The sequence below is a fragment of the Carassius gibelio genome, chromosome B24 (assembly GCF_023724105.1).
Source record: "Carassius gibelio isolate Cgi1373 ecotype wild population from Czech Republic chromosome B24, carGib1.2-hapl.c, whole genome shotgun sequence".
Lineage (NCBI taxonomy): Eukaryota > Metazoa > Chordata > Actinopteri > Cypriniformes > Cyprinidae > Carassius > Carassius gibelio.
In genome coordinates this window covers 2,541,796-2,561,776 of record NC_068419.1, presented here as the reverse complement: position 1 = coordinate 2,561,776, position 19,981 = coordinate 2,541,796, and the positions used below count along the sequence as shown (strand labels likewise).

General features: G+C 37.1%; 1 protein-coding gene across 5 annotated transcripts in view; it reads left to right on the top strand.

The window, feature by feature from the left end:
* The window catches only part of LOC128013529 (ankyrin repeat and fibronectin type-III domain-containing protein 1), a 70,719-nt gene extending 51,032 nt beyond the window's left edge, over window positions 1-19,687 (top strand). For all 5 annotated transcript variants that reach the window (XM_052596619.1, XM_052596621.1, XM_052596620.1 and 2 more), the window contains 18 exons: window positions 190-397; window positions 1,100-1,307; window positions 2,340-2,537; window positions 2,617-2,730; window positions 3,670-3,767; window positions 4,594-4,684; window positions 6,492-6,599; window positions 8,110-8,209; window positions 8,300-8,429; window positions 9,457-9,576; window positions 9,708-9,926; window positions 11,989-12,155; window positions 12,234-12,384; window positions 13,357-13,525; window positions 13,611-13,777; window positions 14,845-15,049; window positions 16,841-17,424; window positions 17,811-19,687. In XM_052596619.1, the coding sequence (XP_052452579.1) occupies window positions 190-397; window positions 1,100-1,307; window positions 2,340-2,537; window positions 2,617-2,730; window positions 3,670-3,767; window positions 4,594-4,684; window positions 6,492-6,599; window positions 8,110-8,209; window positions 8,300-8,429; window positions 9,457-9,576; window positions 9,708-9,926; window positions 11,989-12,155; window positions 12,234-12,384; window positions 13,357-13,525; window positions 13,611-13,777; window positions 14,845-15,049; window positions 16,841-17,424; window positions 17,811-18,149 (3,376 nt within the window). In that variant the 3' untranslated portion in view covers window positions 18,150-19,687. The remainder of the gene's footprint in view (window positions 1-189; window positions 398-1,099; window positions 1,308-2,339; window positions 2,538-2,616; window positions 2,731-3,669; window positions 3,768-4,593; window positions 4,685-6,491; window positions 6,600-8,109; window positions 8,210-8,299; window positions 8,430-9,456; window positions 9,577-9,707; window positions 9,927-11,988; window positions 12,156-12,233; window positions 12,385-13,356; window positions 13,526-13,610; window positions 13,778-14,844; window positions 15,050-16,840; window positions 17,425-17,810) is intronic.
* The last annotated feature ends 294 nt before the right edge of the window (window positions 19,688-19,981 follow it).

The following is a 19,981-nucleotide window of genomic DNA, read 5'->3' as shown; positions in this document are numbered from 1 at the left end:
CTGGTTACAATAAATAGTATAAAAAAAGACTTTTTATATATGTATGTATTGAAGTTTTTTTGCACACTGAAATTTCAAAGAAAACAAATGACACTTTTTTTTTATTATTGTTATTTTGTCCTGAGGCCAGTGCTGACAGTATCTCTTGTTCCTCGTAAATTCTCATTTGGTGTGTATTTTCTTTCTCAGGGCCGAATCCAAAATGACTCAACAGATTCCCGACCCCCATCCTCTGATTCCACGCAAATACTCCAGCACGTCATGTTCGTCTCCGCCGAGCGCCGCGCGACGTCTCTACAGAAACCTGTCTGGAAAGTTCCGCACGGCCAACTTGGCTCTGGAGGATGCAGTGCTCCCGATCCAGTCGGACAAGGACCATTCGCACAAAACCACCGTGGTGAGATTCAAACACTCCAACGAGAACTATGCAATAACAGAAACTAAAAATAGTCTCACATAGCTGTTAAATTATGACTTTGCTTCTTGTTCTTCTGGTTTACATATGTTCCCCTGGACCACAAAACCAGTCATAAGAGCTCATTTAAAAAAAAAAAATGCTTTCCATAAATCATCTCTCCATTGATGTATAGTTTGTTAGGATCAGACAATATTTGGCCGAGATACAACTATTTGAAAATCTGGAGGGTGCAAATCTAAATATTGAGAAAATTGCTTTTAAAGTTGTCCAAATTAAGGTCTTAGCAATGCATATTACTAATCAAAAATGTATTTAGAAAAATGTACCATAAGAAATGTACAAAATATCTTCATGGAACATAATCATTACTTAATATCATAATGATTTTTGCCAGAAAATAAAAATCAATCATTTTGACCCATACAGTGTATTGTTGGCTATTGCTACAGATACACCTGTGTTGACTGGTTTTGTGCTCCAGGGTCACATGACTGACATATAAAGCAACCAATCACAAGCAATGATTCTTTAAACTTCAAACAACCTTATTGCAAATCATATTCAGTCGAAAATGGCATTGATATATTTCATGCATGCATGTGTTTGCAGTTTTAAAGCATGCATACATGTGTTTGCATGCGATTTTCCACTTGAGTGGTATATCTATGCATGCATGTCTAGTTCCAGGGAAACGAGGCTCTGTTTGAAGCTGTGGAGCATCAGGAGCTGGACGTGGTGGAGTCTCTGTTGAACACCTTCAGTCTGGAGGAGCTGGACTTAAACACACCCAACAGTGAAGGACTGCTGCCGCTCGACATCGCCATCATGACCAACAACGTCCCCATGGCCAAACTTCTGCTGAGAGCCGGGGCCAAAGAGAGTCCCCACTGTGAGTCACACGGCCTGTGATCAAACACATGCAGCACGAGCCCCGCTTTATGAATCAGAAACCATACATCTACAGATGTCAGCCACATGCTATACATTACAATAAAGCAGTAGTGGCTTATTGCTTCAATCAAACAGCGGCAGCAGCCATTTGATATGGTATGCAACACCAATGATCAAAACATAAAGTCAGTTTTTCCACCACTTTATAGAAGTATCATTATTTCTACTTTAGTTTGTATGTGAATGTCCAGATCATCTTAAAAAAAAAAAAAAAATTAATTACATTTAGTATATAAAAATATGCACATTATATTATTTTACATTAAAATAATATATGCACATTACATTTACAGTATTATATTATATTATATATTTTTTGCATGATAAACGTGAGGTGTAACTTTAGGAGAACGTGAGGTTTTAATTTTCATTTGTATTTTTTTTTTTTATTAAATAATTTTTTTGATTGTAAATAATCACATTGTAAATTATCATTATAGTATTTTCTGTTCTGAACTTAATTTATTTTGATAAAATAACATTTAATTGCTATTACCATATTCAAGTAAGGAAAAGTAAGGAAAAAGGTGTATTTTTATTTATTTATTTATTTATTTTTACGTTGAGGTAATGCAGTTTTTAGTCAAATGTTTCATAAAAATTTACAAATCTGAATGCTTCTAAAGAAATTCATTTTGGGGTAAAACTATTATAAAACATTAAATGAAACATTTAAGTATGAAGCATTTCATGAAATGAAACCAAATATTGTAACAAAGTATCAAAGATAGTTGCTTATTTAGCCTTAGGGGGAAATACTGTGAAGTTTTCAGTAGAATTGAAAAAGAAAATAGAAATTGAGCCCAATATTTTTCAAAGTAAAAAAAAAAAGAAAAAAAAAGCCATCTTTTCCTTTCTTGTCATTCTTTTTCAAATAATAATAATAATAAAAACATTTTAAACTTCCTGGGTTTAAACATTTGAAAAATCCAAACTCTGGTTTATTTTATGTGTTTCTTGTGTTCTCTAGTTTTAAGTCTTGAAGGCAGATCCGCTCACCTGGCCTCGCTGGTGCAAGAGGCGGAGCATCGCAAAGCAGAGCTGGTTGCCCAGGTGACGGGGGAGGAGCCTGGGGAGGGGGTGGAGTCAGACAGAGAGAGGCAGCTGAAAACCTGGGAATGGAAGCTCCGCCTCTACAAACGCATGCAGACGGGATACATACACGCCAGTGAGTAACACACACACACACACACCTGAGGCTACAGCAGCCGTGTGTGACACTGAGTGTGTGTCTGTGTTGATTTCAGGTCCTCCTGAGCCTCCCAGCGTCGTCAATCTATCTGTCAGCAGTAGCACCAGTCTCAGAGTTTACTTCCAAGAGCCTCTCTGTCACAACTCTGCTGTGATTACCAAATACCGCGGTGAGTGACCCCTGACCTGTAAGGTTCATTTTAATTATACCACTGAAGCACATGAAGTCACACAACTGACCGGTCAACTATCCCGTGAGAATCAGCGATTTGACGGCCAACTAGAGAATATGCAGTCGAGATGATGCCACATATCACATATATCATGTTAGGTCAAAAATGTTAACCTGAATGAACTGTTAGTCGATTTGGATAAAAGCGTCTCTAAAATGCATACATTTTAAATTTTAAATGTCATTTAATATCATGTAAATCCATTGCCTAATTCTCACATTATTATACTCTTGTATCATTTATGAATATTTTTGATAGCCTTTTATATAGTTTCAGTTTTAAATAAGTAGTAATAAGTAGAATACGTTTTTTTAATTTTATGTAAATTTTTGCTTAACTTTTCTGTTAATTTATTATTTAATTAATTAAAGGGATAGTTAATTTTTATTATTATTATTATTATTATTTAATTTATTTTTTTAGCTATTCATTTTACGGTTTTTACTACTTATTTCAGTTAGCAGCAAAGGTAAATATTCCAATTTTCATTTAGTTTAAGTCTAATAGTTATATTTTGTTTTATTTCAACTGTATTGCAAATGCTTTAGTTTTAGTGTTTGTTTATGATATAATATCCCGAGTGATGTCATAAACAGTGTCAAAAATAGACATGCTGTATAACACTTACCTGTAGTTTGGGTCAGGCATTGGGTTTGTTTAATGGCTCTTTGAGGTGTTCAAACTAATTTAGACCATCTTAGGAATCTGATGGTCTGATAAAAAACTGTCCAGAATCTGTTTAGTTTCACATTTTGCCATCGCAGGTTTCCGTACAAAACACATCGCACACAAACACAGTAAAGTGCTTGTGACTAGTGGACACAGGCCCACAGCATGGTGCATCTTCTGAATGACTGCTTCTTATGTGTGTCTCAGTGAGCTGGAGCAGCGCTCCTTCATTTACTCCATTACTGGGTGAGACGGTCATTGAAGACGTGACTCAGCTCCAGTATGACATCACTGGACTTCCAGCGGTTAGTATGAGGAGTAAAACAAACCACAAACAATATTACCACAGCTGCCAAGCTCCAGAAGAATAACCAAAGAGCACCATAAAGTTCATAACACACAACTCGTGCACTGTATTTCAGGTTTTCTGAAGCCATATGACAGCTTTGTGTGAGAAACGGACCTGAAATTAAAGTTCTTTGCAACCTGCTCCATCTTTATGAATCACTTTGATTTTTAGTTTTATGAACGAAAGTTTTCTGAATGAAAGAACAGACGTTTAATGAAAGCAGTGGTTTTCAACCACTAGGAAGCCTCAGCAAACTACCAAAGGGTTCTCAGGACGACTATTAAAATAGTTTAAAATAAGAAAAAAAAAAACACGAAATTGAAATAAGCTAAAACAAATAAAAACAATCAAGAGATTTCTTATTTTAATTCACCTTCTCAACAGCTTCATTTTTAAAAGAGTGATACCTGGGAAAGTCAAGTAAAGTCATAAAACTCCATGGGCTTTTATATAATAAACACACGCTTTCATCAAAACAGCTATTTTTATGTCCAACAAAAGAAAGAAAGTAAACCATCCCTTTAAGCTATAAAATTTGCTAATATTAATTTTCTTTTGGTTATGTCAGGAGTACAGAAAAGTTATTTATTAATTATACAAAAACAATTTTAGTAACTAAGGAATTGTGCACAAGTGTTAAGTAAAACTTTAAGTTTAAGAAATTTTGTTATGTGCTATTGTAATTTTTATTCAAAAATTAAATTGATTCTATTTATTAGATTACGTTTTTCCAATACTTTTTTAAATGGAGCATCATTCACAGATCTGTCTGTCTGTTTCAGGGCACATGCTGTTATGTCCAGGTCTCAGCATATAATATGAAGGGATGGAGTTCACCTCAGATATCTGAACCTGCTTGTGCTACAGTCTCCAGTGAGTACACGTGTGTGTGTGTGTGTGTGTGTGTAATTATTTATGTGTGTCTGGCTTCATCTGTGCCATACTTGTGTCCTCATTTTTATGTTTGTGAGGACAAGCCCTCCTTTTCCCCCATAAGATTTTAGGGCTCTTTTACGTTGAGTGTGTGCGTGTGTTTTGAGCATGCTAATTTAAATGTGTGTGTTTGTGTTTTCCATTTCGACTCCCTCTGGAAATATTTGCATGTCTGTGAGAAGCTGTAAAATTGCAGACAGAACGGCTCTTATACACCAACTCAAAAACACACACACACACACACTTGTTGTCTCCCTCTACAATTCACGCTCACAAACACACACCGCTTTATGGCCGCATGCAGAAATGATTTTCACTCAATTAATTTTATTTACATGATGTTTGCATTCCTTTTTTCCTTTTGCTCTATCTGTTTCATAACACACACACATGCACACACACTCTTGGTGAGGTTAGCCGACTGAAGAGAAGGTCTGTGTTAGACATTCCCGGAATAGAGCGTCCATGTTTTCTCTGCTTCCTCAGGAACTAGCCTGCAACCAACACACCATCAGAACATTGTCCTGTTTACCGTGCCGAGAGAGCGTGTGTGTGTGTGTGTGAGTGCGAATCTGTGCAAGGTTGTGTGCACATGCTTCAGTGTGTGTCAGTGTGTGTGTACGAGTGTGTGTGTGTGTGTTTGTGAGTTTGAGTGTGTGCAAGGGTGTGTGCACATGCTTAAGTGTGTGTGTGTGTGTTTGTGTGTGAGAGAGTGCGAGTGTGTGTGTGCGTGCATGCATGCATTTGAGAGTATATGCGAGTGCAAGTATGTGTGCAAGTGTGTGTGTGCACCTGATGCAGGGATATAAGGCCAATACTGAAAGATTTACTGCCAGATTAGCATGCAAACATAACATAACCATGGGGATGTAACGATTCACTCAACTCAACTCACAATTGATTAAATTCACAATTTTTAACAAGTTACATTTAAGTCCTTTTATTATTGCTTGGACAAAATGCTGCACGTTTCTTTGTGAATTTGAAATATAACACCATAATAATATTACTAATATAGCACTTGCATATTATTGCTCTTTTGTTGGTTTTGATTGCCTCTATTGTCCTCATTTGTAAGTCGCTTTGGATAAAAGCACCCGCTAAAAAACAATATGTAAATATATCACTGCATTTTAATCATTATCCCCCCAAAAAAGATGCTGCAAACATGCAACATGAGCAGTTTTTAATCTAAATTAGAATATATAATTGCGAAATTTTAAGCAAAAACAGAATGATTTGACTTCAGTTTTGTGAAACTACACTATGAAACAAACAGTAGACGAGCTGAATGAGACGCAGATTCACTCTCTGACAGCAGGAGGCGCTTAAAGCGTTTCTTTGGTTTCCGCTGTAAACAAAGCAACACTGCACTTATGAACTTTAATATGGATTATACAGAGGCAAGATCAAAAGAAAAGACAGTAAGTTCCCCTCACACATGCATTCAAATAAACTCCTATGCCTTATTGAATCGCTAACGTTTAGATCAGAATCGTCACATGTTTGAATCGATTTTTAACCGGCTCGTGGTTAATCATTACTTCCCTACATAATCACATAGTTTTTGTTTGGTAGTTTACATACCAACTACAAAGCAAACCTTCTTCAACACCCTAACAACCAAACACAACTGAACCTTGAACACCTTAGCAACCACATTGAACACCTTCTTCAGGTCTTTTCAAATGCGTCTGTGTTTTTTACCCACAATGCACTGGTCTTATCTCTGTCTGTGTGTCTGTAGGTTGGAGGGAGGTGGATGGTCTTCTGCCGCGCCAGCAGGGTCTGAAAGAGGCGTTAGAGCAGCTCCTGGGGCAAATTAAAGGGGCGCACCGTCACTGTGCCTGCCACGGTAAACACTACTAGACCTGAATGAAACCCTCCTCATTCACACCGAGCAGCAGCAACAAATATTACAGCACTTTAAAACAAATGCAGAGTTAACATTTGCACGGGTCCTGTTTGTTGGTTTTAGGGCAACAGCGCTGAGGGTTTATTTCACTGTGAGTTAAAGGGGATAAATTAGGCAGGGATTAAGACACACACAGACTCTATCACCGGCTTCGGATGCTTTACTTTCATTCACACACAGCATTAAGATTTGCACCCATTTTAAGTCACTTGCATTGGGATCTGTTAAATAAAGACAGGTCATTTACTGCCAAAAACATCTGTTGAATGCTATAGCTTTATCATAGTACTTTGTGCATGCTCGTAATAACACGTTTTTAGTAGTACTTTCCACTTGACCTACAATGTTAATATCTTTGTACATGAATATAATAATTTCATAAAACATTATCCTTATTTCAACCCAAAATCTAACGGAAAAAACAATGAAATATTTTGCACAAGAAAATGCAGCTTATTTTAAAGCGAAGCTTTTATGCAAAATTCACTTTTACATGATGTTTGAATATAAATGTGTGTTGGCAGTGTGTGTACACAACCACCCTATAATTATAAAAATCCACCTGCTCTTGTTTTGTTTTTGTTTTTTTATCCCCGTAATGCATAAGCAGTGTCTATAAAATCGGTAAAATCTGTAAAATGTGATGGGAGGCAGTACCCATCCCACCCAGCCATGTAAGAATGAGTTGCACACAATCTGCCAAGTTTGTCTTTAAAAGCACCATATCACTATAAAAGCAGCACTCAAATAAGAAAAGTCTCCTTATTAAAGCTACAGAAATTTGAGTGATTTTCTGCTCTTATTTTATTGTTAGGGTCATATTACTATATTACGCTGTTGTCACGTTATACACAGATCTAATCTAATCAATCTAATAATCTAATATTTTATTAGCATATTGTGGAAAAGTGGGCGGGGGCAGCAGCTCATTTGCATTTAAAGAGACATGTACTAAAACTGTGTGTTTCTTCCACTCTAAATAGACATTTTCAAAATGATATAATAAATGATCAGAGGGGTATTTTGAGCTGAAACTTCACAGACATATTCTGGGGACACATGAGACTTATATTAAATATTATAAAAAAGGGGCATAATAGGTGCCCTTTAAGATCTGTTTTTTTTTTTGCATTGACATTTTATTTCAAACGTTTAAACTGCTTTAAAATCCCTGTACTTTACAGTAAGTTTGTTATTAAAATAACATCTCAGTCTACTAACATTTAAAGTAAATAATTATTTAATTACAGTAATTACATTTTTATCACTTTCATACTCACTTCATCAGTTTTATATGCACTTCATGCTTCGATCTGAAGTTGAAAAGCAACAGCTATTTCTGTTGAAAAGCAAATACTGTTAGTGATCTATCATTTAGACTGAAAGCTAAAACCGCACACCTGAACACACTGTGCTGTGTTTGACATTTCTGACCCCTCTGTGTGTTTAGAACAATGCAAAGCCCCGTCGAACACCAGGAAACACTCAGTCTCTAAAAGTCTGAGGCATCTCTTCCAGCCCACCAGCAAATTTGTCAAAAATCTGAAAAGGTGAGAGAAAGCAACATCAGATGCTGATTGCTGCAGTGAGGAACGCTCTTGCTTTATCCATGTCTCCTCTCTCTCTCATCCTCTCTGCAGAGGTCTTTATCTGGCCTGTATATTTTATAAAGATGAAAACCTTCTGGTGACTCCAGAGGATCAGCTGCCTGTCGTCGAGGTGGACGACTCGTACAGCTGTCACGCTCAGGATTTACTCTGGTTCACAAAGGTGACAAAGTGTTGCACACAAACAAATCACTAGTAGTGACCAATCAAAGCTTTCCTTATAGTGCTGGTTTGGTCTGGCTTTTTAGTTTAAATGAATCTAACTGTTATTATATGGAACTGTTAATATTATATTTGTTTTATTGTATATAAATATATATATTATATATCAGTCAGTCACCTTTAATTACCCAATACAATATAGATAGTTTTAAAGCAGCTTTACCGTTATAGACAAAAACATACTGAATCAGTGATGCAAACAAAATTCTGCTGTAATGCAGCTCTAAACATACACACACACACACGTAATGTTTATTTGATATTTATGTATTTAAATCTATAAATAATTATAATATTTAATTTATCATGTAATTATTGCAATTTTTACATGCTATATATATATATATATATATATATATATATATATATATATATATATATATAAATAACAATTTATATTATTGGTATAATTTTATATAATAATTTTATATAATATTATATAATATTATTTTATGTAATAACGTGTGTGTGTGTGTGTCTGTCTGTGTGTGTGTGTGTGTGTGTGTGTGTATATATATATATATATATATATATATATATATATATATATATATTAGTGCTTTCAAAAAATTAATTGCATCCAAACTAACTAAACAAACAATTATATATATATATATATATATATATATATATATATATATATATATATATATATATATATATATATATATATATATATATAGAATTTGTTAAAAAAAATACTTTACTTTTTTAAAAATCACTCAAAGGACTTCAAATCTATAAATAAATACCAACATATATATATGAAAATATATTTATATAAAAGCAATTTATATAATTTATGTATAATTGTAATCAAATATATTTAACATATTTCACATTATTAAATATAAATGTTAAAATCCAACCAAATTTGAATCCGTTCATAGCAACAACACTGAACCAGTAATAAACAGTGTCAGCATTTGAGAATGAACCCTTGTCTCCATGGTAACGTGCACTGACAGGTGTCACATCTGTGGGAGGAGCTCACCTGGATGCAGCAGTGCATCAGTCCTGCACACGCCTCCAGTTCCTGCACGCTTCAGATGCGCCTCAAACTGCTGCAGGCGGCTGCGCAGCTGCAGGTGATTCGACAGTCACTAGGGACATTAACGTGCATCATAATAACCAAAGCTCAGAATCATTTGCAAAGAATTGCAATCAAACTGATGTTAGAGTTGAGATTTATTTACACTGTTTTTGAATTGTTCTGCAGGCGCTCCTGGGCACAGTGGATCTGGGACAGGTGTATTTTGAGCCCATCAAGGACAAGCACGGTAACGCTGTGTTAGTGCTGATGAAGGACATGAGCGCATGCGTGCCGCTGGAAGGCGTTCGCTGGATTCCCGTCAGTAAATTCCAGCTGCAGCGCAGGTCTTCCTCTTCTTCATCAGATGAGCCCAGCGCACTGGAGACGCTTCTCACCTCACTGCATGTGAGTCTTTAAACACCAGTGCATCACCAGAGTGTCACAAACCCAGTGTAGCACCGTGATCACTGAAAAGATTGAAATACTTACTTTAATGAAGTCAGCTCACCAAGGCTGCATTCATTTGATCAAAAATACAGTAAAAATAGTAATATTATGAAATAAAATTACAATTACAAATAATGGCTTCATAGTGTAATATCTTGTAAAATGAAATTTATTCCTGTGATGCTCCGCTGTATTTTCAGCATCATTCCTCCAGTCTTCAGTGTCACATGATCTTCACAAATCATTCTGATATTCTGATTTGCTGCTCAAGAAACATTACTCATTATTATTATTAATGTTGAAAACAGTCGTGTTGCTTGGATCATGTGACACTGAAGACTGGAGTAATGATGCTGAAAATACAGCTGCGCATAACTGGAATAAATTACATTTTACAAGATATTCACTAAGAAATCAGTTCTTTTCAATTGTAATTATATATTACAATATTAGTATTTTTACTGTATATTTCAGCACATAAATGAAGCCTTGATGAGCAGAAGAGACTTCACTAAAAACATAAAAAATAATGCACAGTAATGTTTTCAAACTTTTAACAAGTGCTGTATGCATCTTAAAACTACTTTTTTAGAATAATAAGAAACATAAATTCAGTCTATTGTGTCCAATCTTCTGAATTTGGAGTCATTTTCTTCCCGCTGTTCGTCGTGCCCGGTTTGACGTCAGACATCATTGACTTTCTAGTGTCTGGTTATTGACGTCAAGCCTGGAGTGACTCATTTTGACAATTTCAGAGCACAATATGAATTTGAAACAACTTTGAAAAATGAAGAATAGGTATAATTTGGACAAGCAAATGCTTTACCTCAACAGGTTTCAGACTCTTAAATAAATAGCCTGAAAATCTGTGAAAAAAACCCCATTTAGCTGCCGCTAGCTTCTGTGTTGCTCGCTCTGGTTCCTGGAGTGCAGTGGATTGTGGGAGTATAACAGTAGCATTGTTCATTTGATGGTTTAGTCTGAGCGCTGTAAACACTTCACCCGCCGCTGATCGTGTGTTTGGAACAGCTCTGGCTCGGGAACATCAGCCTTGGTGTCAAAATGATGTCTTGTCTGAGCGGCTCAGATTTTCCCTGCGGTGAAGCCGTGTGTGTGTGTGTGTGTGTGTGTGTGTGTGTGTGTGTGTGGTCAAAGTGGTTCCACAGCTCAACAACCACATGGCTCCAGAGTCAGTCTCTCTAAACTCAAATAGTTTAGAAATGATAAACGTGGGTCAATTTCAGGCTATTGCAGGAAGTTCTTCATACCTCTGTGTGTGTGTGTGTGTGTGTGTGTGTGTGTGTTAGTGAGAGTTTGCCCATTTTTCCATTCCATATCATTCAGACTGCACAAAGAATGTTCCAGACACTGTACATACAGTGTGATGAATTTGTCATATTTCACCTTAAAATAAAAATAAAAATCAGAAATATATATAAATAAAAAGTCATTATTTAAGATGTTTTGATTGTGACAGACAGGATCTTGTTTTGTTTTTTTCCTCCTGATATTATATAACATAAATATATTATATATAAAAAATTATTAGTCTAAATTAAAAGCAGTTCATCAAATATACCACAATATGCTTAATATTGCATAATAATTTTTTGCCATTTTGCAATGTGTAAATGTAAATATTTCCCTCACATTATAGTAGTATGAATAAAAATATTTAATATTTAATTGTGAAAAAAAATTGCAAATCAGTCAGTCTTGTTTTTTATTTTGAAATATTGTCAATTTGGCTGTTTATTTTTCTGCATAATCAAAAAATATATCCATAGACATAATGGAAAAAGCTGAAAATGCTGATATGATTTGAGATATTTTATTAGCTTACAGAATATGAGCACAGTTTGTACAAAACACACTTTTCCAGGTAAGCAGTCATTATTCACACATTCAGAAATATTTTAGATCACGTCATGTTTATTGCACTTGTGTTTGGGATGAATTTGGAGCTGTTCCAGACAGGTTTGACGAGGTTGGCGTTCTCTAATGAGCTCTTGGTGTGCAGGAGAAGCTGGCGTATCACCGGCGCAGCAGGAAGTGTCTGTCTCCAGGCCTGTATCTGGGATACCTGAAGCTCTACACCTCGGTGGACCAGATCAGGATGCTGGTGTCACACAAACACCCAAACGTGCTGTGCCACGTCAAAATACGAGACAACGGCCACGTCTCCAGGTATGACGTGCTCATGGTTGAGTCATGCATTGAGATGTCGTTATATACGTATAATAATTACGTGTGTTTGTCTCGTAGGGAAGAATGGCAGTGGCTTCAGTCGCTGAGTTCGCTGGAGGACAGCGCAAAGGTTTGTGACGATGTCCAGAGCGCTCCACATCGCCTCCTACTGGATCTGCGGAGCGCCGCTAAAGATTTACTCGGCTACATCAACGTTCCCAACCTCCAGGTGCACACATCCACACAGAGACATGCAATTAGTTTGATTGCACAAGCAAATTAATGTCATTTATGTGGGAATTGGTAGCAAATTTCCCAAATGATTAAAAAGAAATAAGTAACACACTGAATTAAATGTGATTTTTATTATTTTTTTTTTTTAAGTAGAAAGTCTGAAATTGTGTTTTTTGCAAAAAAATATTTATGTGTCCTCGCTGAATAAATGTATTAATTTCTTTAAAAAAAATAGTGCCATAATGTACCATTAATAATGTTTTACTGTGTTAATGATTGATTTAATGCATCCTTTCTGCATAAAAACGATAATTTCTGCAACAACAAAAAAAGTCATAATACAAGTAATATTTGACTGTCCTTTTTGACAGATTTAATGCACCCTTTCTGAATAAAAGTATGAATTTCTACCACAAATGTGTTCCTGAAGCACAAAAGCAGTCTGAAGTCTCTGGGGTATATTTGTAGCAACAGCCAACAATACATTTCTTGGGTCATAATAATTGATTTTTCATTTATGCCAAAAATCATTAGGATATTAAGTAAATATCATGTTCCATGAAGATATTTGGTAAATTTCCTACTGTAAATATATAAAAACTTAATTTTTGATCAGTAATATGCATTGCCAAGAACTTCATTTGAACAACTTTAAAGATGATTTTCTCAATTTCGATTTTTTTGCACCCTCAGATTTTGAAATAGTTGTATCTCAGACAAATATTGTCCTCCTAACAAACCACACAGCAATGGAAAGCTTTCAGATGATGTATAAATCTTTTGACACTTAAGTGGTGCAGGGTCACAAATAGTGTTTTAATGTCACTTTGATTAATTTAATGGATCTGAGTCGGATGAATAACTTGGAATGAAGAACTAGTTTCTAATTTCCAAAACCATATAACCCTATACAGCCAAAATAAAACACAATACAATACTAACATTTCTGGTGTCCCTCATACATCAGGCGCAGGATTTCCGTGTGTATGTGAAGGAGGTGGTTGAGTTGGGAGGGGGCGTGTCCTTCCTGTTGCTCCTCCCACCGTGTGAGGAGGTGTGTTCACCGCCCGGACAGAACCATCTCTACTCGCCGCGCTCGGGATTCTTCACCCTGCCGCTGCAGATCTTTGAGTTAGGTGAGACCACACACACCGTTAACATGTTCACACACACGTATCTTCTGCCCGTACCCTTCCGTGCGCTCACTCTCCATCTGTGTAGTTCATTTCGAGGCCTACTGCCCCAGTTTCATCGGCCTGTACTGCCGTGTGTCGGCTCTGCTGGCTCTGGAGTCCCTGATGTCCCAGCAGACTCTGCGTGAGGCGTTCTCTGAGTCCGAGCTCTTCGCTGCCAAGCAGAAACATCAGCAGGTTGAGGAATATTTGCAGGTATTTCTGTCCTCTGTGCAATTCAACACTGGCAGCCCGCCGCCGCTCCAGTTCAGCTTTCATACGTGAAACTGATGACAGTAAACCTGCAATAAAAGTCAGAACAAACTGTTCGACTGCGGCATTTACAGTATCATCTTTAATAGATACAGAGCTGAAGATCAGCTGATATGATCCGCAGCCAGAGCTAAACCCTTATTACTTTAACACACCGAAGATTAAAACTTATTCTATTTTTACTCTGTTTTATTGTTCTGATAAATTATATAAGTTTACTTAGAAAACAACACTGTATAAGATCTTTCATCTTTTATTGTAACTTAATATTATATATCTTATATTATATTTTATTTGCTTGTTTCAAAAAAATAAAAAAGCTTTTATCTTAGTATTTCTTTCAAAGTTATAAAATAATATAAATTGAAAAGAATTTAAACAGAGTTGACCTTGATCTATAACATTTGATTAACATTCTCTTTAATTCTCAAATAATACAATAAGTTAATCAAATTTTATGTGCATTTATTAATTATTGACTTGATAAGAAGCCATAGTTTGTAGTAAGCAAGATAAAATTAAAATGTAGTACAAATATCATTTTACTTTCACTTTTGATCGATTTAATAAATCCTTTCTGAATAAAATTATTTTTTCTGAAGTATTTCAGTCATGAATTATAAAAATTTAGGTTTGGATCATGCACATTCAAGTCTATGTTCAAAAATGTGAGTGAAATAAATAAAAATAAAAAAACAAATATATATGTATATATATCTCAAATCATTTTTATTCTTATTTTATATATAATATATTCGATTCTTAGCCACACAGACACCACGAAGTAACCCAGAAATGCATGATTTTAAAGCAGCAGTTGTGTTGTTTCCTGTTTGTAGTTGACAGAAAACAAGGTGAAAACACCAAAACAGCTCTGAGGTGGCATTTTCCTTGCCCAAATCTACAAATGAAAACCTCAAGCCACCTAAAACATTAACAGTAATCTACTGCTTCCTCAGGTAGAGTTGTGTTGTGGTGATTGACCCGTGTTGATCTGTGTTGTCTCTCAGCATCTGGAGGAGCTGTGGCGTGATGCGCGGTGGATGGTGGTGCTCCAGTCGGCTCGGTATAAACATCAGAGCTCTGGAGTGAGCCTGGCCTGCATTATAGACTTCTCCAAAGAGAGTATTCCAGAGAAACAAGCTTCCACTTCCTCTCAGCTGGACTACCTGCCCTCACCGACCCCGTCACCAGAGAGCACACGCAAACACAACGGTGAGAGACAGAACAGATCACACCAGCGATCAGATCATCAGTACAGTGTAGCTACCACATCAATGTGTGGGAAGAGGATTGAAATTACAGTATTTTCCCGTAATAGTCACACTTTTTTTCATAGATTGGCTGGTCCTCCGACTTTATAGTCAGGTGCGACTTATTTATCAAAATTAATTTGACATGAACCGAGAGAAATTAACCAAGAGAAAACATTACCGTCTCCAGCCGCCAGAGGGCGCTCTGTGCTGCTCAGTTCTCCTGTAGTCTACACTAAAGACACAGAGCGCCCTCTCGCGGCTGTAGATGGTAATGTTTTCTATTGGTTCTTGGGTCTAAATAAATGCGACTTATAGTCCAGTGCGACTTATATATGTTTTTTTCCTCGTCATGACGTATTTTTGGACTGATGCGACTTATACTCAGGTGCGACTTATAGTCCGAAAAATAGGGTATATACATTAGGGACTCCAAGATCTTTTTAAGCCAAATCCCTTTATTATTAGGCCATAAATGTTCTGACTTTATTAGTATTAATAATTACAAAATAAATCAAAAATATTGCAATACAACTGTAATATTTTACAGTAAAGAAAAAAATTGTATTTAAGGAAAATCATATAATAAAGTTTTTATTTTTACATTACAACTGTAAAATGTTAATACTGTTATTTATGGCTGTCTTTCTATATTTCACAACTCAGTGACGGAAACATGCGGCTCATATATTTGTTTCATTAAATCACAGTCTTTGAGATTTGATCATCACAGTAAGCCATATTGCGATTTAGTATTTTATTTTGATTAATCATGCAGCCCTGTATTAAACTGATATGATTAATTATGAACTGTGAACTGTGATGGGTTAAGGTACGGTGAGTCATCTGACAGAGTCACAAAGAGTTTGACTGTAATTGTAGATCTTTGTGTTGTTTTGTTTTTAAAGCAACATTAAATTAAATTGTATTATTTGCATAATTTTTTATTATTTCGAATATGTTTTTTGCAGAACAGTAAAATGTATTAAATGTTTATTTAAATTTTTAAGTTTATTTATTTTTTTCAATTGGATACAAGTTTTAAAAATTACAAAAGGGCACAAGCATCGTAAAATGTGCATAAAAGTCGCCCATACAACCAATGCACTGTAACTTGGTATATAAATTATATAAAAAATTATCAGTAAATAATGCCTTAAATTATGGTCTGTTCCTCTTAGGATTTTGTAATACTTTTCCATCCTCTTTTGAGTTTGACCTTCGATGGTCACTATGAAAATATAACAGCATACAGGTTTGAAATGTGACCCTGGAGCACAAAAACAGTCTTGAGTCTCTGTGGTACATTTATAGCAACAGCCAACAATACATCGTATGGGTCAAAATTGATAATTTTTCTTTTATGCCAAAAATCATAAGGATATTAAGTAAAGATCATGTTCCATGATGATATTTTGTAGATTTCTTACTGTAAGTTTGTTTAAAACTTAGTAATATGCATTGCTTAAAACTTAATTTGAACAACCTTAAAAGCGATTTTCTCAATATTTTGATTTTTTTGCACCCTCAGATTCTAGATTTTAAAATAGTTGCATCTCAGCCAAATATTGTTCAATCCTAACAAACCATACATCAACGGAAAGCTTATTTTTCAGCTTTCATGTGATGCATATATCTCAATTTCGAGAAATGGACCCTTATGACTGGTTTTAAGATCACAGATAACCTGAAGGTGAGTAAATGTCAAAGTGAACTGCTCCTTTAAGAAGTCTCTGTTTCTGGCTTCCCTCAGATTGCCAGGGTCTGTCGGATGAGGATAACTCATCGGAGGTGTTCCTCACCACTGACAGCGAGTACAGCTCCAGTGTGGCCCAGAGCACCAGAGAGCTGGACCTGCTCCCACCGTCTCCCACCAGCTTCAGGTCCGTGGCGTCCACACAGCCTTCCTCCTCCTCGCAGTCCTCGCCTCGCTCCTCTCAGCCGGACGTGCTGCAGACCGGAGGAGGGGTGAGCAGACGCGAGCACATGAGCGCCTTCGACAGCGACTTCATCCTGCCGAGCCGTCAGATCGAGCTGCTGCGGGTCACCGAGAAGAGAACGGCGCTCTGCGTCCGCACCAGCAGTCTGGAGTACCCGCCTCCCCTCTCCACGCCAGCCACGCCCACCAGCTCCTCCAATCAGAAGCGCTGGACACGCCCCTCCTCCTTCGACCTCTGCTTCTCCGCTCCCGAGCCCCGCCCCGCGCCGGTGCGCACCCTATCAGAGGACAGCGGCGTCCAGCGACTCTCCGCCGGCTCCCCTCTCCGACTATGCCACAGCACACTGAGAGTTTACCCACAATACCGCACAGGCTTACCCAAAGACACCAGTGTCAAAGTGAGTGTGTGTGTGAGCTCATGCACTAATCAGCACAGTAGTGGATGAAGCTCAGGGTGCTTTAGTGTGCAGTTCAATTTCACTGGCCCTAATTTGTATAGAAATGGCAGTAAGAGGAATTCAGTTCAAAGAAATGTAACTGCAACACTCAACACAGAGGAATTTGAGTCATTATTATATAACCCTGGAGCACAAAACCAGTCAGGTACCGTTTATTTGTAGCAGTAGCAAAGAATACATTGTATGGGATCATAAGGATATCAAGTAAAGATCATGTTCCATGAAGATATTTTGTACATTTTATAATTTCAGAACATAATTTTTGATTAGTATGCATTGCTAAGAACGTCACTTGGACAACTTTAAAGGCGATTTTCTGTTTGTAGCTGCGCGTGACTCCAGAGACGTCGGCTAAAGAGATGGTTGGTCTGGTGGTCCAGGAGATCAACGCCGTGTGCCGTCACCTGCAGAACGCAGCGCAGCAGCGCACCTGTGCCCCGGCTCAGTGTGGATACCCGTCCTGTGCATCTGAGGTGTGTGTGTATGACAGCGAGCAGCTCCAACACTTCGGCCTGGTTCTGCTGGTGGAGGGGAGAGAGAAATGGCTACAGGACGATTTCTGCCCGCTCAAGCTACAAAACCCATGGACTCGCGGCAAACTCTGCGTCCGCTTCAAAGAGTATTCCCCGCTCGCGCTGCAGCACAGCAGAGCCACGACTGTTTGATCACGCAAACCTGTAAATACACACACACACACATACACACACACACACTGGCTGAAGTGCATAGACTACTGGTGTTCTGCTACTTGTTTGTTTCGTTCTTGAATCACTTCATGATCTCTTAAGGTTCATGATTAGCTAAGCGGCTTCGCCAGGACTGGGTTTTATTCACACTAACCTTATGACAAAATCACCTTCAAGTGCTGATCACTCACTAGAAAGAGTTCAAGTCAACATGAAATCAAAACTTATGAACTTTCTATTCATCAAAGAATCCTGAAAATAAAACGTTGCATGGTTTCTACAAAAAACTAAAACAATGAAGAAGCACATCTGTTTCCAACATCGATAATCATCAGAAATGTTTCTTGAGCATCAAAATCCTCATATTATTCTGATTTCTGAAGATCATGTGACACTGAAGACTGGAGGAATGATGCTGAAAATACAGCTGTGCATCACAGGAATAAATTACAGTTTACAATATATTACACTAGAAAGCCATTATTTTAAAAGGTAATAATATTTCACAATATTATTACAAAATGTACTGTGGTTTTAATCAAATGAATGCATCCTTTGTATGCAGAAGAGACTTACAAATTGGAAAGTGTTTTTACACCAATACAAGTACGTGTGTGTCTGTGTGTGTATACAATATATATATAATTTTTTTTTAATTCACAGTTTCAGGAAAACTGCAAACAACATATTGATAAAAACATATTATTAAAAAAGCATATTCTTGTAAAATATTCTCCAATAATCTTACTTTGAAACTTCAAGCAATCATTTTTTGCATTGTACTACTCTATGAAATAAAACACTTGTCTAGGAAATCCATCATACTACTGAGGTACATTTGGCATTTGATGTTGATTTGAACTCTTTAGATGGATAACATCAGCATCATCAGCATCCTAACACTCGAGTGTGTCTTTATCGGCTCGTTTGATTCAGTGCCACTGAAGCAGAAGGTGCAAGTTCAGTCTGGACAGAAGCTCTTCCATACGGATTCAGAAGTGAAATGTTTACAGCTCGCCGACGGTGGTTTGAAATCACCAAACAAACGTGACGTCATGATTTTTGATCAACATTCTTCCTCAGGATAACGTTAAACCCTTCCACCGAATTGTACACACACAGAGCCGGCGGTCGGACTCATCCAAACTGTGAATACTCCATTGGGATTCTCCCATGAGCAAAATACACTGAACATTTCTGTAAGCCATGCACTTGAGAATGAAAGCAGCAGCAGAAACCCCAGATTTGGTTGTTTGTGACTGAACGAACAATGCTCTGACAGACTCTTCCTGTTTCTAACGTTCCAGTAGCATTTGAGGAGCGGTGACGTTGTTGTAGTGCGGTGAGTTTATTCTGGATATTGTGTTTACCGTCTCTGTTTGATGGACATGCACGAGTGCGAAGTAAACGTTTTGGTGCAATAATATTTGACACTGTAGCTCGGAAGCAGATTTCTCTTCCGGATGAACGTTGATTTGTGGAATCATGTACAAATACACACTTGAGCTGATGCACAAGCTCTGTTTCAGATGATGTGTGCTTTGGCATGAGACGTAAGACTCTGTGTGTGTGTGTGTGTGTGTGTGCGTGTGTGTGCGTGTTCCTAGCATGAGCTCATAGTCTTATGGCTGTCCATTTGATGAAAGCATAGTTTTGAGCAGCTGCAGTGTGTGTGTGTTTGTAGTTTACTACATGTATTAATGTGTTTTATTTACAGCTCCAGCAGCTATTGTCTGATTCAGATTCAGTGAATTCCTCCACGCGCCTCATAATACAGTCGGGTAACCGATAAAGAACATTCATTTTCTTCA